The sequence below is a fragment of the Leucopleurus acutus genome (assembly GCF_964270905.1).
Source record: "Leucopleurus acutus genome assembly, chromosome: 17".
Taxonomy (NCBI): Eukaryota; Metazoa; Chordata; class Mammalia; order Artiodactyla; family Delphinidae; genus Leucopleurus; species Leucopleurus acutus.
Window position 1 is genome coordinate 3,431,993 of NC_139159.1, and position 20,991 is coordinate 3,452,983.

Genomic DNA, 20,991 nt, shown 5'->3' on the forward strand with positions numbered 1-20,991 from the left:
ACTGCTCAGCAGGGCCTGGGTATCACGACCACTCCCGCCACTAAACATTCCAACAGCTAGTGACTGAGTGAAAACCATGCCTATTAATTTAGAATTTTGAGGAACTGAGAGATGATAGCTTGTTCGTAAATTTTATAGGAATGGCATATATTTCTGTGTACTTGTGTATTTAAAGCTTTAAATGATTTAAGTTGTCAGAATTACTGAACCATGTATAAGAATTCCAAGAAACCATACAAGAAACTGTAATTACCTTCAGAGGAAAAATTAAATAGATTCTGACACCAAGTTGAGACTCTACAAAGATGAACTGAGACACAGAACACTGAGAAAAGAAACAAGGGATTATAAATTAGGAAAATGGTTAACATCCCAGGACTAATCCAATACAAATGCCAAAAGAACATAACCAGCAAGCATTAGTCAATGTGGAAGAACACACTGGAGAAACACGTTACAACTGTAAACAGCGCAGTACCTTTTAACACAGTCTCAGCAACATACACCTCTCATTTTGTCTGATGAAAGACTTTCACGTTCAAAAGAAGACAATGAGATATCTATATAATCTTTCCAGCAACTATCAAAAAGGTATAAGTCCATCAGTACGTGAGTGGATAAGGAAATTGTGGCACATCTATACAATGGAATACTGCTCAGAAATACAAAGGAATGAACAATATAACAATCACAAAATAACTATGCTGAATGAAGAAAGCCAGATAAAAAAGAGTAGATGTCGTATGATTCCATTTATATAAAATTCTAGTAAATGCAAATTAATATATAGTAAGAAAAAGCAGATCAGTGACTGTCTGGGGCCGGGATCCAAGAGGGAGGGATCCCAAGTGATGTGAAGAAACTTCTGAGCTTGACGATGTGGTCTTGACTGTGGTCGTGGTGTCACAAGTATATACATGTCAAAACATCAATAAACATGTGCCATTTATTGCATGTCTGTTAGACCTCAATAAAGCTGTTTTCAAAAGTGTGTAAGAACAGGGCTTCCCTGGTGGCGCAGCGGTTGAGAGTCCGCCTGCCGAAGCAGGGGACGCGGGTTCGTGCCCCAGTCCGGGAAGATCCCACATGCCGTGGAGAGGCTGGGCCCGTGAGCCATGGCCGCTGAGCCTGCGCGTCCGAAGCCTGTGCTCCGCAACGGGAGAGGCCACAACAGTGAGAGACCCGCGTACCGCAAAAAAAAAAAAAGTGTATAAGAACAGACTTTGATGAGATTTGCCTCTGCTTTCTGAAGGCTATATTCAGTCATGAGCAACCTTGTGATGTTCTCTAAGAGTTTACTCACTAAATCAAGATTCTTCCAGGTAAGCTGGCAGTCTTTATCCCCAGGTTCTGCATCTGTGGATTCAACCAACCTCAGATCAAAAATACTGGGAGAAACTCCAGAAAGTTCCAAAAATCAAACCTTGAATTTTGCCTTGCACTGGCAACTATTCGCATGGCCTTTACATTGTATTAGGTATTACAAGTAATCTAGAGATCATTTAAAGCGTCCAGGAGGATGTGCACAGGTTATGTGCAAATACCACATCATTTTATGTAAGGGACTTGAGCATCTGTGAACTTTGGTATCCTGGGGGTCCTGGAACCAGTCCCCCATGGGTGCTGAGGGACAACTGTATTTACAAAGAAATAGGTGTGTACGAACAAATAAAATATGTTAACTATTAAGATAGGCTGGTACAACTTATTTTATACTATGTAAAAGCAATATAAGAAAACTTGCTTAACTTGGTAAAGTTATCTTCTCCCAGAAACCTCCGACACACATCACACACACAGGGAAAATACTGTCAGTCTTCTCATTAAAGTCGTGAAGAAAACAAAAGTGCCTGACAGTATTTCTACTTTTCAATATTTACTGAACTTCCTGGCCAGTGAGGTAAGACCAAGGAGAGGAAAGAGGTATATATCTTGGAAAGGGACAGAAAGTAAAGTGTGATTATTTATAGACAGTATCTAACTAGGAAACGAGATTCTAACAAGAGAATTAACAGGAAGACTCGTAAAACTAAGAGAAGTCAATAGGTCAGATAGTGTCATTAGCCTTCCTAGACTCTGAAGTAACTATTTAGAAACATGGGGCGGGGGGAGGTATTTACAACAGCAGCAAAAATTGACCTCTAAAATATTCAGGAAAAAAAAACCTATCAAAAATATGCAGAACCTGTTTGAGGATAACTCTTGGACTGTACATAAGACAGGGTTTAAATGAATAGCTATTTCGTGACCGACTGCGGAGACCCAGTCTCGCAAAGACGTTGAAACCCACTGACATGACCACGTCACAATCCTTCCTTCTTTTGAGAAGCAATGGGGATTTTGTTTTTAATGAGGCAAGGTGCATCAGTATCTCTGAGAAAATAAGTTACCCGGAGCATCTTTGGCTGAAAGCACCTTTGTTTGGACACTGTGCTGGTGTGTCCTGGCCTCTCCGTGTCCTGAATGAAGTGAAACCATTGTCAGTCTCTGGCTCCACTGAAATGCCACGGATGCGGTGAGAACGTGATGCCAGAGGAGCCCAGCTTCTCCCCCAGGGCCAGTCAGAGGGGTCCACTCAGGAGGCTGGACCACCCAGGCTGGGCGCTGTGGACGGTGTTGTAAGCATTGTTCTGGCTGTGGAGGAAGGGACAGTAAATCCCTCTGATGGGTCTCTCGTTCTGTCTTGGAACTTACATCCCAGGATGATTAAAAGACAAGGGCCAATCCTGGGTAGTAGTTACCGTCCAAGCTCCTGTGCTCACCGCAGGACAGGCCAATAAATCAAGAGACGGGCTGGTGAGGCAGGGAACAACTTCGGAGAGCCAGCAGACCAAGAAGTCGGTGGACTAAGGTCTCAAAGAACCATCTTCCGCAAAACAGAGTTCGGGCTTCTTTTATACTCAAGGAGGAGGGCGTAAAGTCGAGCACTTCCCGGTTCTAGCCCGCCTCCGGACGGGGCTGTGTGAGTTTCTTTTTTCCTGCAGCCATCCACAGGTGGGCCTGGTCAGGATGTTTCTTGTGAGCTAAACAAGGGTATTTTAGCTTAACGCTCATGACCTGGGAGGCAGGGTTCTCAGAGATGGGCTGTTATGTATCCTTTAAGCTTACAGGCAACATCCCTTTAGTGATGAACTTGTAATAGAGCAATGGTTCTTCCCTATTACACAGTCATCCCTGATAGGTACTGAAACAGATGTCATTTCTCGCAAATCTTTCTCGTAAATCCAGTGTGGTCCTAATCAGATTCCCACATGGTATTGATGAGTTGATTCCAAAATTCCACTGGAACACAAACAGGCAAGAACAGCCAAAAAGGGGTTTTGGTTTTAATTTATAACCTTTATTTTTTTTCCCTAGCTGTGCCATGGCAGCTTGTGGGATCTCAGTTCCCCGGCCAGGAATTGAACCCGGGCTACAGTAGTGAAAGCCCAGAATCCTAACCACTAGGCCACCAGGGAACTCCCTGGTTTTAATTCATGAAGAGAATTTAACTTACCCAATATGAAAACATACAATAAAAGTATGATAATTAAAACAAAGTCCAACAGCATATAAGGATAAGTAATAGTAGGGATAGATAAATCTAATGTTGGAATAGAATATCAAATTCAGAATTTGATTCCAAGGATCTATTTAAGGTTCTTTAACACAGACTGGATTTTTTTTTTTAACCTACCAACAACTCAAACAATTGTATCAAAAATTAAAACGGACACAGCAATTTCTCGTTTCTTATGCTGCGTTTATATTTCTCTCCTTCAACCATTCCTGTAGTTCTCAGGCAAGGCGAGGGATGAAGCGTTTTCCAACCGCGCAATGCCCAGGGAAGAAGGCCAGGGCACCGTCCCTGCAGGTGGCAGGATGGGTGTGGGTCACTGTCCTGAGCCGGGCTCGCGTCCCGGGCACCCCTGAGCAGGACTGCGCACGGGCGCGGCTCCAAGGGCTTTGCAGCTGCGATCCAGCTGCCCCTGTAACTGCCCCCGTCCTCACGATGGTCCAGCGGGGGCCGGGGGGGCGACTCGAGCTGTGAAACGCACCTGTGGTAGGTCCTCACCACGATGTCTGAGGGATGAGATGCCAGTGTCTGCCTCCTTGACCCAACTGTGAGCGCCTTAGCACAGGGAGCCCCCATTCGTCGTTTCACTCCTAGAATTTATCACAGTGCTTCCAGACAGGGAATAAATGTGTGGTCAATGAACGGACTGTAAGCACCAAATGTTACCAAAATTAGCAGAAATGATCTGGAGAGAGTCACGCTGCATCTTCTCAATGATCCAAACGACAACGGAATCGGAATCTCCAGCTTATGTGGTGCTAAGTCTGCCCCTGCCCCCCTTTCACTTTCCCTGTTGCAGCCGATGGGATCAGAACGCGTGGAGATGCGAAAGCGGCAGGTGTGCGCCGCCCAGGGGCCCGCAGCCGCCGCCCCAGGCCCGCGCGGAGTGGGGAACCGGGGGCCCAACGCTTGCTGCTTCTGCTGGTGCTGCTGCTGTAGCTGCTCTTGGTAAGGTTTGCGGCTTTTCATGATCGCGCTCCCGGTAGGAAAACGGTACCCTGAATGGTGCCAGTTTGCGACGAATGCAGTTAAGTGCTTTTAAGCAACTGCTATATGCCTGCCTCTGATGTGGGTTCTGTAAAGGACGACAACAAAAACAAACAAACAAACAAACCCAAGAGGAGGCTGCGTCCTAGCTCTGGAGAGACCTATGCAGATCCCTGAAATCAGGCTAACTAATGTATATCAAATATCTAAAGAACAACCTAAGGCAGCTGACGATTGAATATTAATATCTGGGCAGAAAGGAGTGAACTCAAGGCCCTCCAGTCGGTAACAAAGGCTTCATGGAGGACTTAGAATTTAATCTGGGTCTTTAAGTCTAGCGTTATGAAGAATGAGCCTGCATTTTATATTCCGCTGCTTCTGTTTTATTAATATTGTTTTTTAATAAAGAAAAATGTCAAAAACTAAGCTTGACAGAGAGAGGAAAATCTAAAAATATAGACTCACTAGTAGTGGAAGATACACAATCATTGCTTTAAAAAAAGAGATACAACTTGAGCGTTTGAGTCACTGTTGAAGATCTGGAGAAACGGGGCTGATTTACACCCAGAAATCACAGGAACGCTAGGTTGCACTTCTGAAATCTTGGATATGAAACGTTCTTCGTGACAGCCAAATGTGTGCGTAGCTTTAGGCAATTCAATGATTGTAAATTTATTCGGGCTTGACTGCAAGTTAGACCAGACCTCACTATCCCGTGGAGAAGAAGGAAAACTGGGATTGATCAGGGAAGTAGAACCATAAGAACTGGGGGTGGGCGGGCTGGAGGCTGAACGTGAAAAGTCCAGGACGGTTTGGGCTGTTCCTGCTTGCCTCGGGCTGGTGTTAATTTCCATAAAGTTCCAGGCCGGTGCCTCTGAGGATGGATGTTACCCTGATGCTGGGAGGTCTGTCCATTCGGGACGGAACCCCAGACTCAAGTGGGAATATGGGGGGGAGTGGCTGACCAGAGCCTAGCAGCCCAGAGTTTAAAGTGAGCCTTCAGCCCTGACAAGGGGTCTAGAGGAGCCGGCAGGAGACGGGAGGAAAGGGCGCGTTGGCACCCCTGACGCACCGAGGTGTCCAGGACCCCCGGTAGTCGGGGAGGGGACCTACCAGGGGTGAAGAGACTGCACTGAGGCCCCTTTTCCACCCTTTCACTCTGCTCATCAGGCTCAGTGAGATGATGCCTGAGAGGTGTGCAAAGGTGTCCCTGTGCAGGAGGGATGCCGCCTGGCATTCCCCCATCCCCCCTTCCCTGCTCTGGTGCCTTGGGATGGCACAGGAGGTGGGGACCATGGCCTGAACAATGTCTGGGACTGATGGTGTATGGGCGACAGGTGGTGATGGGTCCCAGAGCAGCCTCCTACTAACGTCAACCAGGGCGAATAAAATATAAATCTGTACCTGGACATCCTCATCACAGCCAGCACCTGTGTAGCACGTGGTACGTGTGTCTACGAAAGACAAGAGAGCAACGTCTTCAAAGTATGGGAGCAAAGTAACAGAAAACTTAGTCAAACTATAACTCAGGAGTGTAGGTAAAATAAGTCATTTTCAGACATACGAAGGCCAAGAGAGGTAACTGCCTGCAGACCTTCCCTAAAGAACTAAGGATGTATTCAAGGGTAAAAAGGGCAAAAACTGAACCCAGAGGGCAGTCATGGGGAACAGGTAACACTGATGAATACGAAAGCAGCTGTAAAACTTGGTATTTAATTTTGTGTTAGAGAGTGTAAATCCAGAGCCATAAACAAATAACCTCCTGCTAACAGCCAACAAGTCAAACTCCTCAGTCTTTCTTAGGACAAAACTGTAACATGTTCTTTCAAAATTAATGGTATTTATGCTTAGTCAGAAATGGAACATCGATTTTTCCACATCAAGGGAAGGCAATAAGAAATACTGGGGCTTCCCTGGTGGCGCAGTGGTTAAGAATCCGCCTGCCAGTGCAGGGGACACGGGTTCAAGCCCCGGTCTGGGAAGGTCCCACGTGCCGCGGAGCAACTAAGCCCATGCGCCACAACTACTGAGCCTGCACTCTAGAGCCCGCGAGCCACAACTACTGAGCCCACGTGCTACAACTACTGAGCCTGCACTCTAGAGCCCACGAGCCACAACTACTGAAGCCCACGTGCCACAACTACTGAGCCCGTGTGCTACAACTACTGAGCCTGCACTCTAGAGCCCGCGTGCCACAACTACTGAAGCCCACACGCCTAGAGCCCATGCTCCGCAACAAGAGAAGCCCACGCACTGCAACAAAGAGTAGCCCCCGCTCACCACAACTAGAGAAAGCCTGCAGCCAAAAAAAATTAAAAATTTTTAAAAATTAAAAAAAAAATACTGAAAACTTTATCAGCATATAGCAAAGGTGGCTTTAGCAAAACAAAGAATGAGCTATTCTACAAATACCCAGATTCCTGGCATTAGGTGACCAGCTCATCCCAGTTGCCTGGTTGGTTTCAGCATTGAAAGTCCTATGTCCCAGCAAACCCATGAGCCCCAGACAAACTGGGAAGGTTGGTCACCCTACCTGGTATCCAAATCCATAGAAACAGATTTATATTCCTATATTGCATCATGTAAAAAATTAATCTCCCATGATCAACTCCAGATGGCTTAAAAGCCTAAACGTGAATATCCAAGAGGAAGACACAAGATAATATCTTTATGATCTTGGTGTTGGGAAGAATTACTTTTAAAAAGAAAAAGGAAAATCTGTAAAAGGAAGAGATTCATAAATTTGGCTACATTAAAATATTAAAATGTGCTAGCAGGAAAACTAAAAACACATTTCATCCAAAGACTTGTACATGAACATTCATTGCATCATGATTCATCCTGTGAGAGGGGTCATAGCAGCATTAATCTGATTGAGAAAAACTGAAAATATCTGGATAGATGCTTTGTGGTGTAGTTATGTAATGTGACACCATCCAGCTTTTAAATGCATGTGCTTTTAAAGGAGAAAAAGCAACTTGTAAAGCAATGCATATTTACAAAGTTTGGAAATATGTGCATATCTGTATATTTTATTTATTTATTTATACATTTTTAGAGAGGGTAGGGTAACTGTGAATGGTAATGATAAAAAACAAAAAAAATAAGTGTGCTGGTTATCTCAGGAGAAGAAAGGGGGAAATAGGTTGGGAAAAAAGTGCGTGGAAAACTTCAACTGTTCCAATATTTGATTTTTTTCACATCGTGCTTTTGAGATTTATCCATGTTGAGAGTACACAGTGAGTCCATTTTTTTTTTTGGAGTGATTTTTTTTATTCGTTTACAAGAGTCCATTTTTAAGAAAGGTAAATGGGAATTAGTTTTCTAAGCCCTTGTATTATCTTTCTCAGAATCCTGCTTTCTGGCCTTCAGGCGTTTCATTTTATAAAAGGAGTCATGCCGAGTCTTGATCTCTTGAAAATAAACTTTTTGTTTTCCTTTCTAGAAGACTGAAGAATTTTTTCCTCTTTATAACAACTCTAAACTTTACCGAAAGAGACCTAAGCAGGGGTCTTCTTTTATTGAGTATTTCTTCAAAGTGGTGAGCAACTATTTTGGCTTCTATCAACATTTTCTTATTCTACTTTAACAATAAAAATAAATTCAGGTTCAAAAAGTCGACACAAAATATATTACTGTTTTTCAAGAACACATTGTCTCCTAAGAAATATTCCTACTTTTAAAAAAATGAGACAGGGAAAAAATGCCAAAGCTTAAGTACCTATTGCATTATTTATTCATAATACAACTTACAGTTCTTTTAAGAATCTTGTGTCAAATTCATCCTTCCTTTTCCTCTTTGCTTTTTCATACCCACTGTGTAGTACTATTTTCTCTTACGAAAGAAGTCTATGACGTCGGGCAGTATTAATACTCCTGCAGGGAGAGTACCACCCAGATGCCTTTCAAATTCGTTTTTGTTTTTGTTTTAAGAAACAATCATTTACTGAAACTTTAGCCCTGGCGTCATGAAAGCAACAAGAAAAAGGAGTTCCTGCATGTCTAATGACTGCACTTAAAGAAAAATGGAACTACACACAAACACACAATTACTGAAAATTCATAAATGCCTGAAAATAGAATAAAAGACTTTTATAAAATGGTGTAAAGAATATTAAGGAAAGGCATAATAAAAGAATAGAAAAGACAGTACAGAGGCAATAGTAAGATAAAGCAAACTCAACTAATCAATGATAGAAATCCATTTTGATATTAATGGGAAACTAAAAGCATTCCTGCTAAAATCAAGAACAAGGCAAGGGGCACTTCCCTGGTGGCACAGTGGTTAAGAATCCACCTGCCAAGTCAGGGGACATGGGATTGAGCCCTGGTCCAGGAAAATCCCACATGCCACAGAGCAACTAAACCCATATGCCCCAACTACTGAGCCTGCGCTCCAGAGCCCATGAGCCACAACTACCAAGCCCGCGTGCCACAACTACTGAAGCCTGCGCGCCTAGAGCCCGTGCTCCACAACAAGAGAAGCCATCGCGATGAGAAGCCCACGCACTGCAACGAAGAGTAGCCCCCGCTCGCTGCAACTAGAGAAAGCCCGTGCACAGCAACGAAGACCCAACGCAGCCAAAAATAAATTAATTAATTTTTTAAAAAAAGAACAAGGCAAGGCTGTCCAGGATCTTCCCTACTATTCAACACTGTGCTTTAGGGATCAGACAAGAAAAAACAACTGGAGGCCTAAGAATTGGGAAAGAAGAGGAAAAGCTCCCTGTTTGCTGATGATAAGAGAATTCCCTTGAGAATGCCAGGGGAACTGTTGCTAAGCTGACACAAACACAAAAGAGAGAAATCAAATTAACAAAAAATAATAGCTTTCAGAATGTAAAGAACTCTTACAATTCAAAAATAAAAAGACAAACCAATTTAAAAATGGGTGAAGGATCTGAATAGATATGTCTCCAAAGAAGATGTACAACTAGATGATAAATACTTGTAAAGATGCTCAAATGTCATGAGTCATTAGCAAAATGCAAATCAAAAGCACAATGTGATACCACTTCATAACCACCTAAATGGCTAGAATAAGAAAGACAGACAACAGTAAGTGTTGGCAAGGGTGTGGAGGAATTGGCTCCCTCCAACGTTGCTGGTGTGAGATGGTGCAGCTGCTTTGGAGAACAGTTTGGGCCTTCCTCAAAATGTTAACAATAGAGTTACGACATGACAGCATTTCCACTCCTGGGTGTCTACACAAGAGAAATAAAAACAGACAGCCACACAAAATCTTGTACATGACTGTTCATAGTGGAAGTATTTACAAACAGCCCTGACGTGCAAACAACCTAACTGTTCATCAGCTGATGAATGGATAACAAATTGTGATATACACAGGCAATGGAATGTTATTCAGGCACAAAAAGGAATAACGTAGTGAAACATGCTACAACATGAATGAACCTTAAACCAGTATGCCAAGTGAAAGAAGCCAGCCACCAAGACCACATATGGTATGATCCAGAATAGACATGTCTTAGAGAACAAACTAGTGGTTACCACTGGGGAGAGGGAAGGGGAAGCGGCCATAGAGGGGTGGCGGAGAAAAGGGTTACTATGGGATTGTATGAAATCATGTGTGTGAAACTTCTGAAAATTGTAAAGCACCGTAGAATTTAAAGAATCTTTCATTCAATGAAAAAGAATACACATATCTCTAGAGACAGGAAGCAGATTAGTGTATGTTGAGGGCTGGTGTAGGTCAGAGGTAGTGTGTCATGAGCAGTGGCCGCCAACAGGTCTGGGGCTTCCTTTCGGGGTAATGAAAATGTTGTGAAATTAGATAGGGTCATACAACCTTGTGATTATGCTAAAAAACACTGAGTTGTACACTTTAAAGAGGCAACTTTATGATGTAAAAATGATGGTTCAGTAAAGCTATTAACAAATTACCTTCAAACGTACAAACAATAAAGTTAGAAGATGAGATGGAAGTGAAAATTCCATTTACTATAACAACAGAAATACCTGGAATAAATTTGCAAATGAAGGTACAAAACGTGTATAAGGAAACAAACTCCCTTGAAAGATACAATAGAGATTTTGATTGTACACTTTCCTGGCTTTCTTTCATACTTTCATATGTGTGCCTGTAAATACATAAAATCTCCATTTTCACTGGGAAACAAAGTCTGGAGAATGTATACCTTTTTTCAAGGTTCAGGAAACAAAATGAAAACCGAAAACATTCCTGAAAATCTGATCTTTTTACTACTTTCTAATGGACATGTTTTATGAAAAGAAATATTATTCTAAATGTAAATTCTCTCAATGAGTGTAGACCATAGTATTATAAATAGAATTAATTTTGCTAATAGTTTATTGTCATACTTTTGGTTTTCTTAAGAAAACAAAGAATTGTCACTTTTATCAAGAAAAGAAATTAATTCAACTTGGTAAGCTGGAGTTCTCTGAAATATTTGTAAAAAATCTTTCCTTGATACAGAATGATCTCAACTAACACGTGTTTGTCTTATTTCTTGCAGTCTCACTGTTAGAAACCAAGAGGAACAGAGACTCAGGAGTGCTTCCTATGAACTCAGAACAGAGGACCTTCCCATCTGTGAAGAAAGGTAAAGTCTCATAGTGTTTAGCTCACTAAATCGACAGAAATGCCAAACTTATTATTTTTTCCTTCCAGTTTTATTGAGATATAATTGACATTCAGCACCGTGTAAGCCTAAGGAGAACAGCATAATGATTTGACTTGTATACGGCATGAAATGATGATCAAAATAAGTTTAGTGAACGTCCATCCTCTCGTAGATTCTCAACCAGATTTTTTTGTGTGTATTTTTGTTTCAATAGAACATACAGTTTCTCTAACTGCAATTTAATAATATCAAATCATAATGTTGCATCACATTTTCACTACAGAATTCTTTTTTTATAAAAAGTTATTTATTTATTTATTTATTTTGTGGCCATGCCCTGAGGCATGCAAGATCTTAGTTCCCCAACCAGGGATTGAACCCAGGCCCCCTGCACTGGGAGCTCAGAGTCTTAACCACTGGACCACCAGGGAAGTCCCATTAATTCCTTTTAATTCATTGTGTGACAGGGAGAAAAATCAGTTCCACTGTTAATCTAATGCCTGTTAATCACAAATAGAAATTGATGCTTCTTGGCAAAACATATGTCATTTTTATGTGATTTACTTTTTTAAATAAAAGAACATAATGAAATACACAAGTTAGGGTTTCAGGAAAATTTTAAAGGTCCATTTTTTTTCTTAACTATAAATATACTTTAGTAAATGTATTATTTTTTAAGTATTTTGAGAAAAAAGTTGGAAAAACACACAAATTACTTTCCATAATGCCAAATTTTAAAATTGTCTTTTTTCCTTCCTGTATTATCTATGGATTTACTTCCACTTACCTATTCTTATTCCTTTTCTTTGTGTTATGCCAATATAACTGCAGGCAATAGACAAATATCCTAAAAGCATTGTTCAAATAGGTCTTGTCTTAAATTATTTATTTTTGAGGGGGGGGAAAAAACAAGTAACCTAAAAGTTTACTTAAAATATTTTTCTTCATTCTTTATTTTATTTATTTTTACCCAGATATTTCAGAGTCTAGGATGCATATTAAAATCTTCCACAATTCATGAGTCTGTTAAAAACAGCTTTTCTCTTATATAGTTCAGTATACTGTATTCTGCACTGAGGCTTGAGGCTTTGAGTACTGTCTGGAACCAGAAAGCCCTCACCTGGTCCTGGCTCTGTCCATCCTGCCTGTATGACCTTGGGCACTTAGCAGCCACATTCTGCCTCAGTTTCCCTGTGTGTAAAATGGGGATAATAACAGTGTATTGTGACTCAGCCAAAGAAGGGTTGTCGTGAGCACTGAGTAACCAGTGAAGCACTGAGAACAGAGCCAGGCAAGAGGGAACGATTCCATGTATATCGGCCATTATTTGTTCTCAATCATATCCAATAATATAAAATGACTGTTTATCCAATTTGATGCCTTTTGCTTCCATTTCTATTTAGATATTAATCGTATTCGTCTGCATTTCCCTCACATATCTTTGCCCGTCTATTTGTATTTTTGGTAGTATTTTGTATGCTTCCCGAAAATAGCATTATGTTGGATTTTTGCCCAGTTTGAGTCTCTGTCACTCAACTGGGAATTAAAATCCAATTACATTGGGTCAGTTGTCTTGATGATTACGGATATGTTTAATCTTCTAGAATGTTTGTTGACTATCTACTTACAATACACCCTAATTATTTCCTTTTTTTTTTTTTTTTTTTTTAACTGTATGAACTGTGCTTTCTTTGCTTCTAGGTTCTTTGGTACTATGGAAAAGACATGTTTTCTCTCTCTCTCTCTCTCTTTTTAAAGGGTACTACTGATTACCCTTAAGTTTTTCAGTCATTCTTTTATATGTATTTCTTAAATTAAAAGGAGTAAGAAGATATATTTTGAATCCCCATATTTAAGGAACATAACTTAGCATTCTTTTTTTTTTTAATTTAGCATTCTTTACTAAGCCTTGCCAATTTAATTAACCTATCTAAAAAGAATCTGGTATTTTTATGTAGATTGCTTTAAGTTACTATTTTTAAATTATCTTTTAAGCATCTTTTAAAATATTTCTTTCAGGGAGTTCCCTGGTGGTTCAGTGGTTAGGATTCTGGGCTTTCACTGCTGTGGCCCGGGTTCAATCCCTGGTGGGGTAACTGAGATCCCACAAGCCACATAGCCAAAAAACATGTATATATATATTTCTTTCAAAACTAATTTTACTGGTTATGATAGAGATTTATGTTTTCATACAGAATACTCTTTTCGTGATGAAAAGCTTAAACACCTGTTATAAAAAACAGAAATCAGACAATACAAAAGTTTTACAATAAAAGCTCAGTTGTCCTCTTACTCCAGACCTTGTCCCAATCTCCAAATATAAACCATCAACAGTTTTTTTACGTATCCTCAAAGGAACTATCTATGCATTTCCACACAGTTGTACTTACATAGGATTCATCTATACACACTGAATCTAACTTTGAAACTAAACTTGAAATGACTGTTTATCTGTCTGTGTCTCACTGCTGGCTCAGCTGACTACTCGCTTTCTATGACCCATTTTGTCTGGTCTTCAGTTTTTTAATTTTTTTTGGCCATGCAGCGTGGCTTATGGGATCTCAGTTCCCCACCCAGGGATTGAACCCGGGCCATGGCAGTGAAAGCCCGGAATCCTAACCACTGAAGCACCAGGGAACTCTCTGGTCTTCAGCTTTTCACTGGTGTTTCTCTGCTGGGTCACTTATAATCCATCTTAAAGATAGGAAAAGGACATAGAATTTACATTGTAAACTTTGCATATGGGAGAGAGTTTTTTCTATCATCATCATATAATTAGGACAAGTTCACTACATATCAAATTCTTGGCAGTACAGTTTACCCCCCAAAACTAAATGGAGAGAGAGCCTTTGGCAGTGTGGCAGATTAGATCATCTGGGGGCCTTCCCAAGACAGAAGAACAGATTTTTGCATAAGTCTAAAAGTTTTTGCAACACTGGGCTCACAGAAAGTAAGGAAAAGGACAAAGCACCTGAACAGCAAAACCAAATAAAAAGTAAGCAAAGCCCTGAGCAGTGACTGCTAAGCACAGGACAGAAGGGTTTTCTCTCAGAGCCAGTGCAGAGGGGGTAGGGCAAGGAGCTTAAAGCCAGGATTCCACGATTCAGCCCTGGTCCACGAAAGGAGCAGAAGTGGTCCCCAGTCAGTAGGAAGCACACACACATCCTCTCTGGAGGAAAGGGAATACCATCAAATGTGACTCTCAGTTTCCCAAAGATTAAGACCAACCAAAAATTACAAAACTAGAAGGACACAACCTACCACAAATGAGAGTCAGTAGAAACAACACTTGGATTTAGAGGCCAAAAGACTTCAGATGTTAGAATTATCTGCAATCATATAAAGTAATGGTCTCTGAAATGTTTAAACCAATTAAACATGGAATCACAAAAATGAGTAGGCTGAATTCAACTATCAGAATTGTCCAGGAAGGGAAATTCCCTGGCGGTCCAGTGGTTAGGACTCTGCGCTTCCATTTGCAGGGGGCATGGGTTCAATCCCTGGTCAGGGAGCTAAGATCCCACAAGCCTCGAGGCTCGGCCAATAAATAAATAAGTAAATAAATGAATAAATAATAAAATAAAAATAAAAGCAGAGTCTTTTAAAAAAAAAACTAAAGAATATATTCTTCAGGGATACATCCATACATAAAAACTATGAAAAGAAAAAGGGTAAGGGAAAAGAAATTAATAAGGATCATTGTTAAACAGATTGTGCTTTCTGGCCTCAATATAATGAAAATGTAAGTAAAAATAAACTAAAACAGGGTAAGCCCCCAAATCAAGAAGAGCAGCTCCATCGGGGAAGGAGGGGGGCGTCCAGAGGGCAGTGTGTGGACCTAGCACCCAGGTGAGTGCACTGCGCGGATGGCCTAGGTCTCCAGGTAAAAGGTGAATCCGTAAGTGCTCAGTTCGTCATCGCTGTTCATCACTTGCAGTTACTGGACAAACTTATCTTCTTTCCTTTTTCTCTTTAACACTCTCTTTTGAATCTTTTAGAACCCTGGGCAGACACTGCCCCATGACTGTCCTGGCAGCCAGGTGGTCAGGTCTGACTTGGGTCTATCACAGCCACCTGGGGAGTTTGTGGTCAGATGGTTGTTAAGAATTTTTTGTTTTACTTTTATAATTTAAAACCTTTGCCAGGATGTGCCTAGATGTACGGGCTTGTTCTTAGCAGTTATTCCAGCAGTTTGGTTTGCAAGCCCTTTGGCAGCAGTGGTGCCGTCCAGCTAGACTGTTGGAGAATGCCACACGTGTTTCTGCCGAAGGCGCGAGGAAATGAGAACAGCCCTTTCTCTGCCTAAAAGGGCCTAAGGGCACATTTTCGTTCTCAGAGCGAAAAAGACACGTTTCTCGGGATGCAATTCACATCAGCCACCAATACCTCTGCTCCCTTCGCCCCTTTCTCCTGCCCCCCCGCCCAGCCCGGGTCCCAGCCTGGAGGAGGCCAGCGCCTGGGCCCAGTCCTTCGACAAACTCATGCTCACGCCTGCGGGAAGGAACGCGTTCCGGGAGTTTCTCCGAACGGAGTTCAGTGAGGAAAACATGCTCTTCTGGATGGCGTGTGAGGAACTGAAAAAAGAAGCTAATAAAACCACGATTGAAGAGAAAGCACGAATAATATATGAAGACTACGTTTCTATTCTTTCTCCTAAAGAGGTACGTACCCACCAGAAACGTCCCCCAGGAGGCCGCGGGTGAAAGGAACCCCTTCGGTGTCTGGTCACCCGGCCTGGTCAGGGCTGCTTCCACCATTCATGGTGTTCAAACGCCTTGCGGGGTGGTCCCACCAATGGGGGCCAAGTGCCCCCCGAAATCAGTCAAAGATTGTGTGCATTTTCCTGGGAAAAGTATCTATAACTTTCATCCAATTCTCTAGAAGTAGGCGTCTATGCATTTTGCTGTAAACGCTGTTTTTAAATGACAGCCTATAAGCATTCCTTTAAATAAAATTATCCTTTTAATCTGAGCAAAGTCTCATTTACAGGTATCCTGACTTTAGATGGAAAGAGCATCACTTATATGATGCTGATGCTGCAGAGGTTCGCCCCAGAGTGGCCCTTTGTGACATCAGAGAAATGATCAGAGGAGTGAAATCATCAGGTTTCCATCTCTCAGTTTTCATTCTTCCAAATCTAAAATCTAGGAGGTTACGTTGGCCTCAAACCTAAGTGCCTTGTAGCTCCGATGGTAAAATCCCACATGTGCCGCTCAGAATGTAAAGCTAATAAAACAGGACCTCTCCTGTCAGGGAGCTCACAGACAAGGGGGCAGCAGACATGGAGCCCCGGGTGCGACGTCTTGGGGTCGTGACAGGCTGGGGGATGAGCCATCACTGGGGGGCGGGGGGCATGAGGAAGAGGTACCTGGAGAGGCCATGGATGGGCCAAGGATAATGAGGAGGAAATTACCAGAAACGCAGTGGGCTGAAGGCATCCCACGGAACAGGACTAGATGGGCCAGGGATAAGAGCATGGGGTCACAGGAACAGTGAAAGCGTCAGAAGGTTGGTGGCTGAAGGGTACAGTGCTTACCAAACAATTGGGGCCGGTGGCCAACAGCAGGAGGAACATTTAGGAAAAGAGGATTGTCCGAGAGCACGGAGAGGTTTGCAGACCAGGCTGAGCTGAGGTTTATCCGGGAAGAGCTTGGATTTTAACCTGGTAATATCACCAAACTTGGATTTTTGAAGACCACATGATAGATTACGAAAAGAAGACCAGAGGCAGAGGCCACTTAGAGGACGAATTCCAACCCAGACATGACGATGGTCCAACCAGGCCAGCTGAAGAGAAGCCAGAGAGGATGGCTTTGATCTGAGTCTGGAATGACTGCACGTCTGGTTTAGGCAGACAGGGTGGGGACCATGCTTGGGAGAAAGACAGTGGGACTCAATATCGCTTCCTTAAGTTTGCAGTAAGTTGGAGATATTCCATTGACAGATGTATGGATACGAAGTTCAGAAAGTTCTTTCAATTTGGGGTTAACAAAAAGCAAGAGAATTTTTGTCCTTTAATGTATGGCTTCGACATATTTTTATTTTGTCATGACTTTCCTTTTTATTTTTTAAGGCAAGGTTTTTCATCACTGTCTTTCAAAGCATTATACAAGCAGAAAACTTGGCAAATTTGTAAAGCAAAGATGATATAAAAAGACGACCCTTTCCTCCCAAATATAAGCATCTATTACCTGAAATGTAAAAGCTTGAAAAGTTTAAGAGCGTAGACCTTGGGGTCAGATGCACTGGGGTTTGAGCCCCAGTTCTCTCATTTAATAGCTGCATGACCTCGGGTATGTTTCTGAGCCTCTCTGCACCTCAGTTCCCTCCTGTGTAGGAAGGGAAGGTCCACACTTGCCTGAACATTTGGGAAGAGTGACAAGGGGACAATGTGAAGTCCTGCCCACGCCGGGCAGAGCAGGCTCACCCCGGGTGACAACCTCAGCAACCCTGTGTCCATTTCCCGTCCTAAGCAGACCCTGTCCCCACCAGCACTTGAGGGACAGTCTTCAGATGGAGGTTGTAGAGAATGAAACAGTTCCATTTGCGCCTTAACTGTTTGTGAACTAGAATGTATTTTTTTATTTATTTTTGGCTGCATTGGGTCTTTGTTGCTGCGCGCAGGCTTTCTCTAGTTGTGGTGAGTGGGGGGCTACTCTTCATTGCGGTGCGTGGGCTTCTCATTGCGGTGGTTTCTCTTGTTGAGGAGCACGGGCTCTAGGCGTTCAGGCTCAGTAGTTGTGGCTCGCAGGCTCAGTAGTTGTGGCTCGCGGGCTCTAGAGCGCAGGCTCAGTAGTTGTGGCTTGCGGGCTCTAGAGCGCAGGCTCAGTAGTTGTAGTGCATGGGCTTAGTTGCTCCGCGGCATGTGGGATCTTCCCGGACCAGGGCTCGAACCCATGTCCCCTGCATTGGCAGGTGGATTCTTAACCACTGCACCACCAGGGAAGTCTCCTAGAATATTTTTTGATGTTTTCTGCAGTAACACTTAGTCTAATTTTCTTTCTTTTTTTTTTAAAGACTTTTTTTTTGATGTGGACCATTTTTAAAGTCTTTATTGAATTTGTTACAATACTGCTTCTGTTTTATGTTTTGGTTTTTTTGGCCGCAAGCATGTGGGATCTTACCTCCCCAAGCAGGGATCGAACCCGCACCCCCTGCTTTGGAAGGAGAAGTCTTAACCATTGGACCGCCCAGGAAGTCCCACGCTTAGTCTAATTTTCTTTTTTTTCTTTTACTTTAAATTTTTTAAATTTCACTTGTTACAAAGAACTTGAATTATAATTGTACTTTTAAAAATTAACAATGGAAATTTAAAAGAAAAAAATATATATTGTGTGTTTAATTACATTTCATAGTATTATCCCTGAATCATAATTCTGTTAGTACACCACTATAGAGATTATTTCTTAATATTTAGGTGAGAACCATTTCCTTCTGTTTTTGAGAATAATTCTGTAAACTCATTTCCAGTAATGGCACTCTTCCCTAAATCAAAGGTTTAACGAGGGAGATGCAAGCAGAATAATCATGAAAACACAAAGCAATACAACAGCAACAAAAAATTTCTAACTTCCAATAACAGCTCAATTTAGAAGAGGGTTTATATCTTCAGAACAAAAGCATTCCTCCTTGACCTTCTAACCAGTCAAAATCTGTGTGTTCTACAGAAAACTGTGATGTTATTCCCATAAAAGTACCCTTTACTGCTTCTGCCTCCATTAGATTTCCTAAGCACTAGTGTTTTGGGTTTTTTTTTTTAACATCTTTATTGAAGTATAATTGCTTTACAATGGTGTGCTAGTCTCTGCTTTATAACAAAGTGAATCAGTTATACATATACATATGTTCCCATATCTCTTCCCTCCCTCCCACCCTCCCTATCCCCTCCCTCTAGGTGGTCACAAAGCACCGAGCTGATCTCCCTGTGCTATGCGGCTGCTTCCCACTACCTATCTATTTTACGTTTGGTAGTGTATATATGTCCATGCCACTCTCTCGCTTTGTCACAGCTTACCCTTCCGCCTCCCCGTGTCCTCAAGTCCATTCTCTCGTAGGTCTGAGTCTTTATTCCTGTCTTACCCTTAGGTTCTTCATGACATTTTTTTCCCTTAAATTCCATATATATGTGTTAGCATACGGTATTTGTCTTTCTCTTTCTGTCTCACTTCACTCTGTATGACAGACTCTAGCTCCATCCACGTCATTACAAATAGCTCGATTTTGTTTCTTTTTGTGGCCAAGTAATATTCCATTGTATGTATGTGCCACATCTTCTTTATCCATTCATCCGATGATGGACACTTAGGTTGTTTCCATCTCCTGGCTATTGTAAATAGAGCTGCAATGAACATTTTGGTACGTGACTCTTTGAATTATGGTTTTCTCAGGGTATATGCCCAGTAGTGGGATTGCTGAGTCATATGGTAGTTCTATTTGTAGTTTTTTTAAGGAACCTCCATACTGTTCTCCATAGTGGCTGTACCAATTCACATTCCCACCAACAGTGCAAGAGGGTTCCCTTTTCTCCACCCCCTCTCCAGCATTTATTGTTTGTAGATTTTTTGATGATGGCCATTCTGACTGGTGTGAGGTGATACCTCATTGTAGTTTTGATTTGCATTTCTCTAATGATTAGTGATGTTGAGCATCCTTTCATGTGTTTGTTGGCAGTCTGTATATCTTCTTTAGACAAATGTCTATTTAGGTCTTCTGCCCATTTTTGGATTGGGTTGTTTGTTTTTTTGTTATTGAGCTGCATGAGCTGCTTGTAAATTTTGGAGATTAATCCTTTGTCAGTTACTTCATTTGCAAATATTTTCTCCCATTCTGAGGGTTGTCTTTTGGTCTTGTTTATGGTTTCCTTTGCTGTGCAAAGGAATTTTCTAACAAGAGCAAGCAGGAGGCTTTCTCCTCTTAGCCCACAATGAGTGTCGAGTCCCCCCTCTGGCAGGAGCTGAGCTCCTAAGACCTGGGCCCTCACACTCCGGAAGCTTCTAGAAGGGCATGGCCTGGTGGTGAGGGCAGCCGTGGGGATCAGCTCAGGGTGGCTGGGAGGCTTCCCAGGACGGGGGAGTGACGTGGAAACCAAGACCTGACAGAGAAGTACACGTAGTCAGGCCATTCTAGACAGTTCCCCTAGACAGCCTCCTAGAACAAAGACAAGCTAGTTCTCGCTCCTTCTTCCTTTAAATCCCAGGCGAATGCCAAGTTCCTTGAATTCTTGAGTGGAATAGTGAGGCGGAGCTGGGGAGCCAGTGGGAGCAGGTCATAAAGGGCCTCCTAAGTTTAAACTTGGAACTTGCAAGCTCTGTGCTTAATCCTGAGCCCACCGACACCAGCACAAGGTCCGAAGGCGAGTGCTGGGTCCGGGGGTGGTGCAGAGAGGCCCTGGACTGCCGGCCCAAGGCCAGTCAGGAGGCTGGTGAACAAATGCCGTCGAGGTGGTGGCTGACCTCCACGAGGGTCACGGCAGAGAGGCGGGGGGAGGTGGCCGGATTCGAGCCGCGTCAAAGAGGCGGCGTCAGCAGGGCTTTGTGCCCATTACAGAGCCAGAGGGAGGAAGAGGGTGAGCAGGACCCTGACTTGCGGGGGATAAGCGCCCCCAGCCTTCCCAGGAGGAGGTGGATAGATGCATCTGGAAAGACAGATCACTGAAGCCCATGCTCAGTGACTTGGATAAGCACACTTTCAGTTTTATATTAAACAACAGCACATGCATTGCGTATCTATCCTGCCCCCCTGGTGCAGAGACGGTCCAGCCGAGGTTCCTCACGCGGCAGGGAAGGCGTGTGAGCCTCTGCTGTCCTGTTCTCGGCGTCTGGCTCCCGCGGGCCGCTCTGGTCT

General features: G+C 42.6%; 1 protein-coding gene across 2 annotated transcripts in view; it reads left to right on the forward strand.

Annotated features, from left to right (window-relative positions):
- RGS20 (regulator of G protein signaling 20) overlaps positions 1-20,991 on the forward strand; it is a gene marked incomplete at both ends in the record, with an annotated part of 76,523 nt that overhangs the window by 54,491 nt on the left and 1,041 nt on the right. For both annotated transcript variants that reach the window (XM_082859103.1, XM_082859104.1), the window contains 3 exons: positions 4,356-4,504; positions 11,041-11,127; positions 15,575-15,809. In XM_082859103.1, coding sequence (XP_082715229.1) covers positions 4,356-4,504; positions 11,041-11,127; positions 15,575-15,809 — 471 coding nt within the window. The remainder of the gene's footprint in view (positions 1-4,355; positions 4,505-11,040; positions 11,128-15,574; positions 15,810-20,991) is intronic.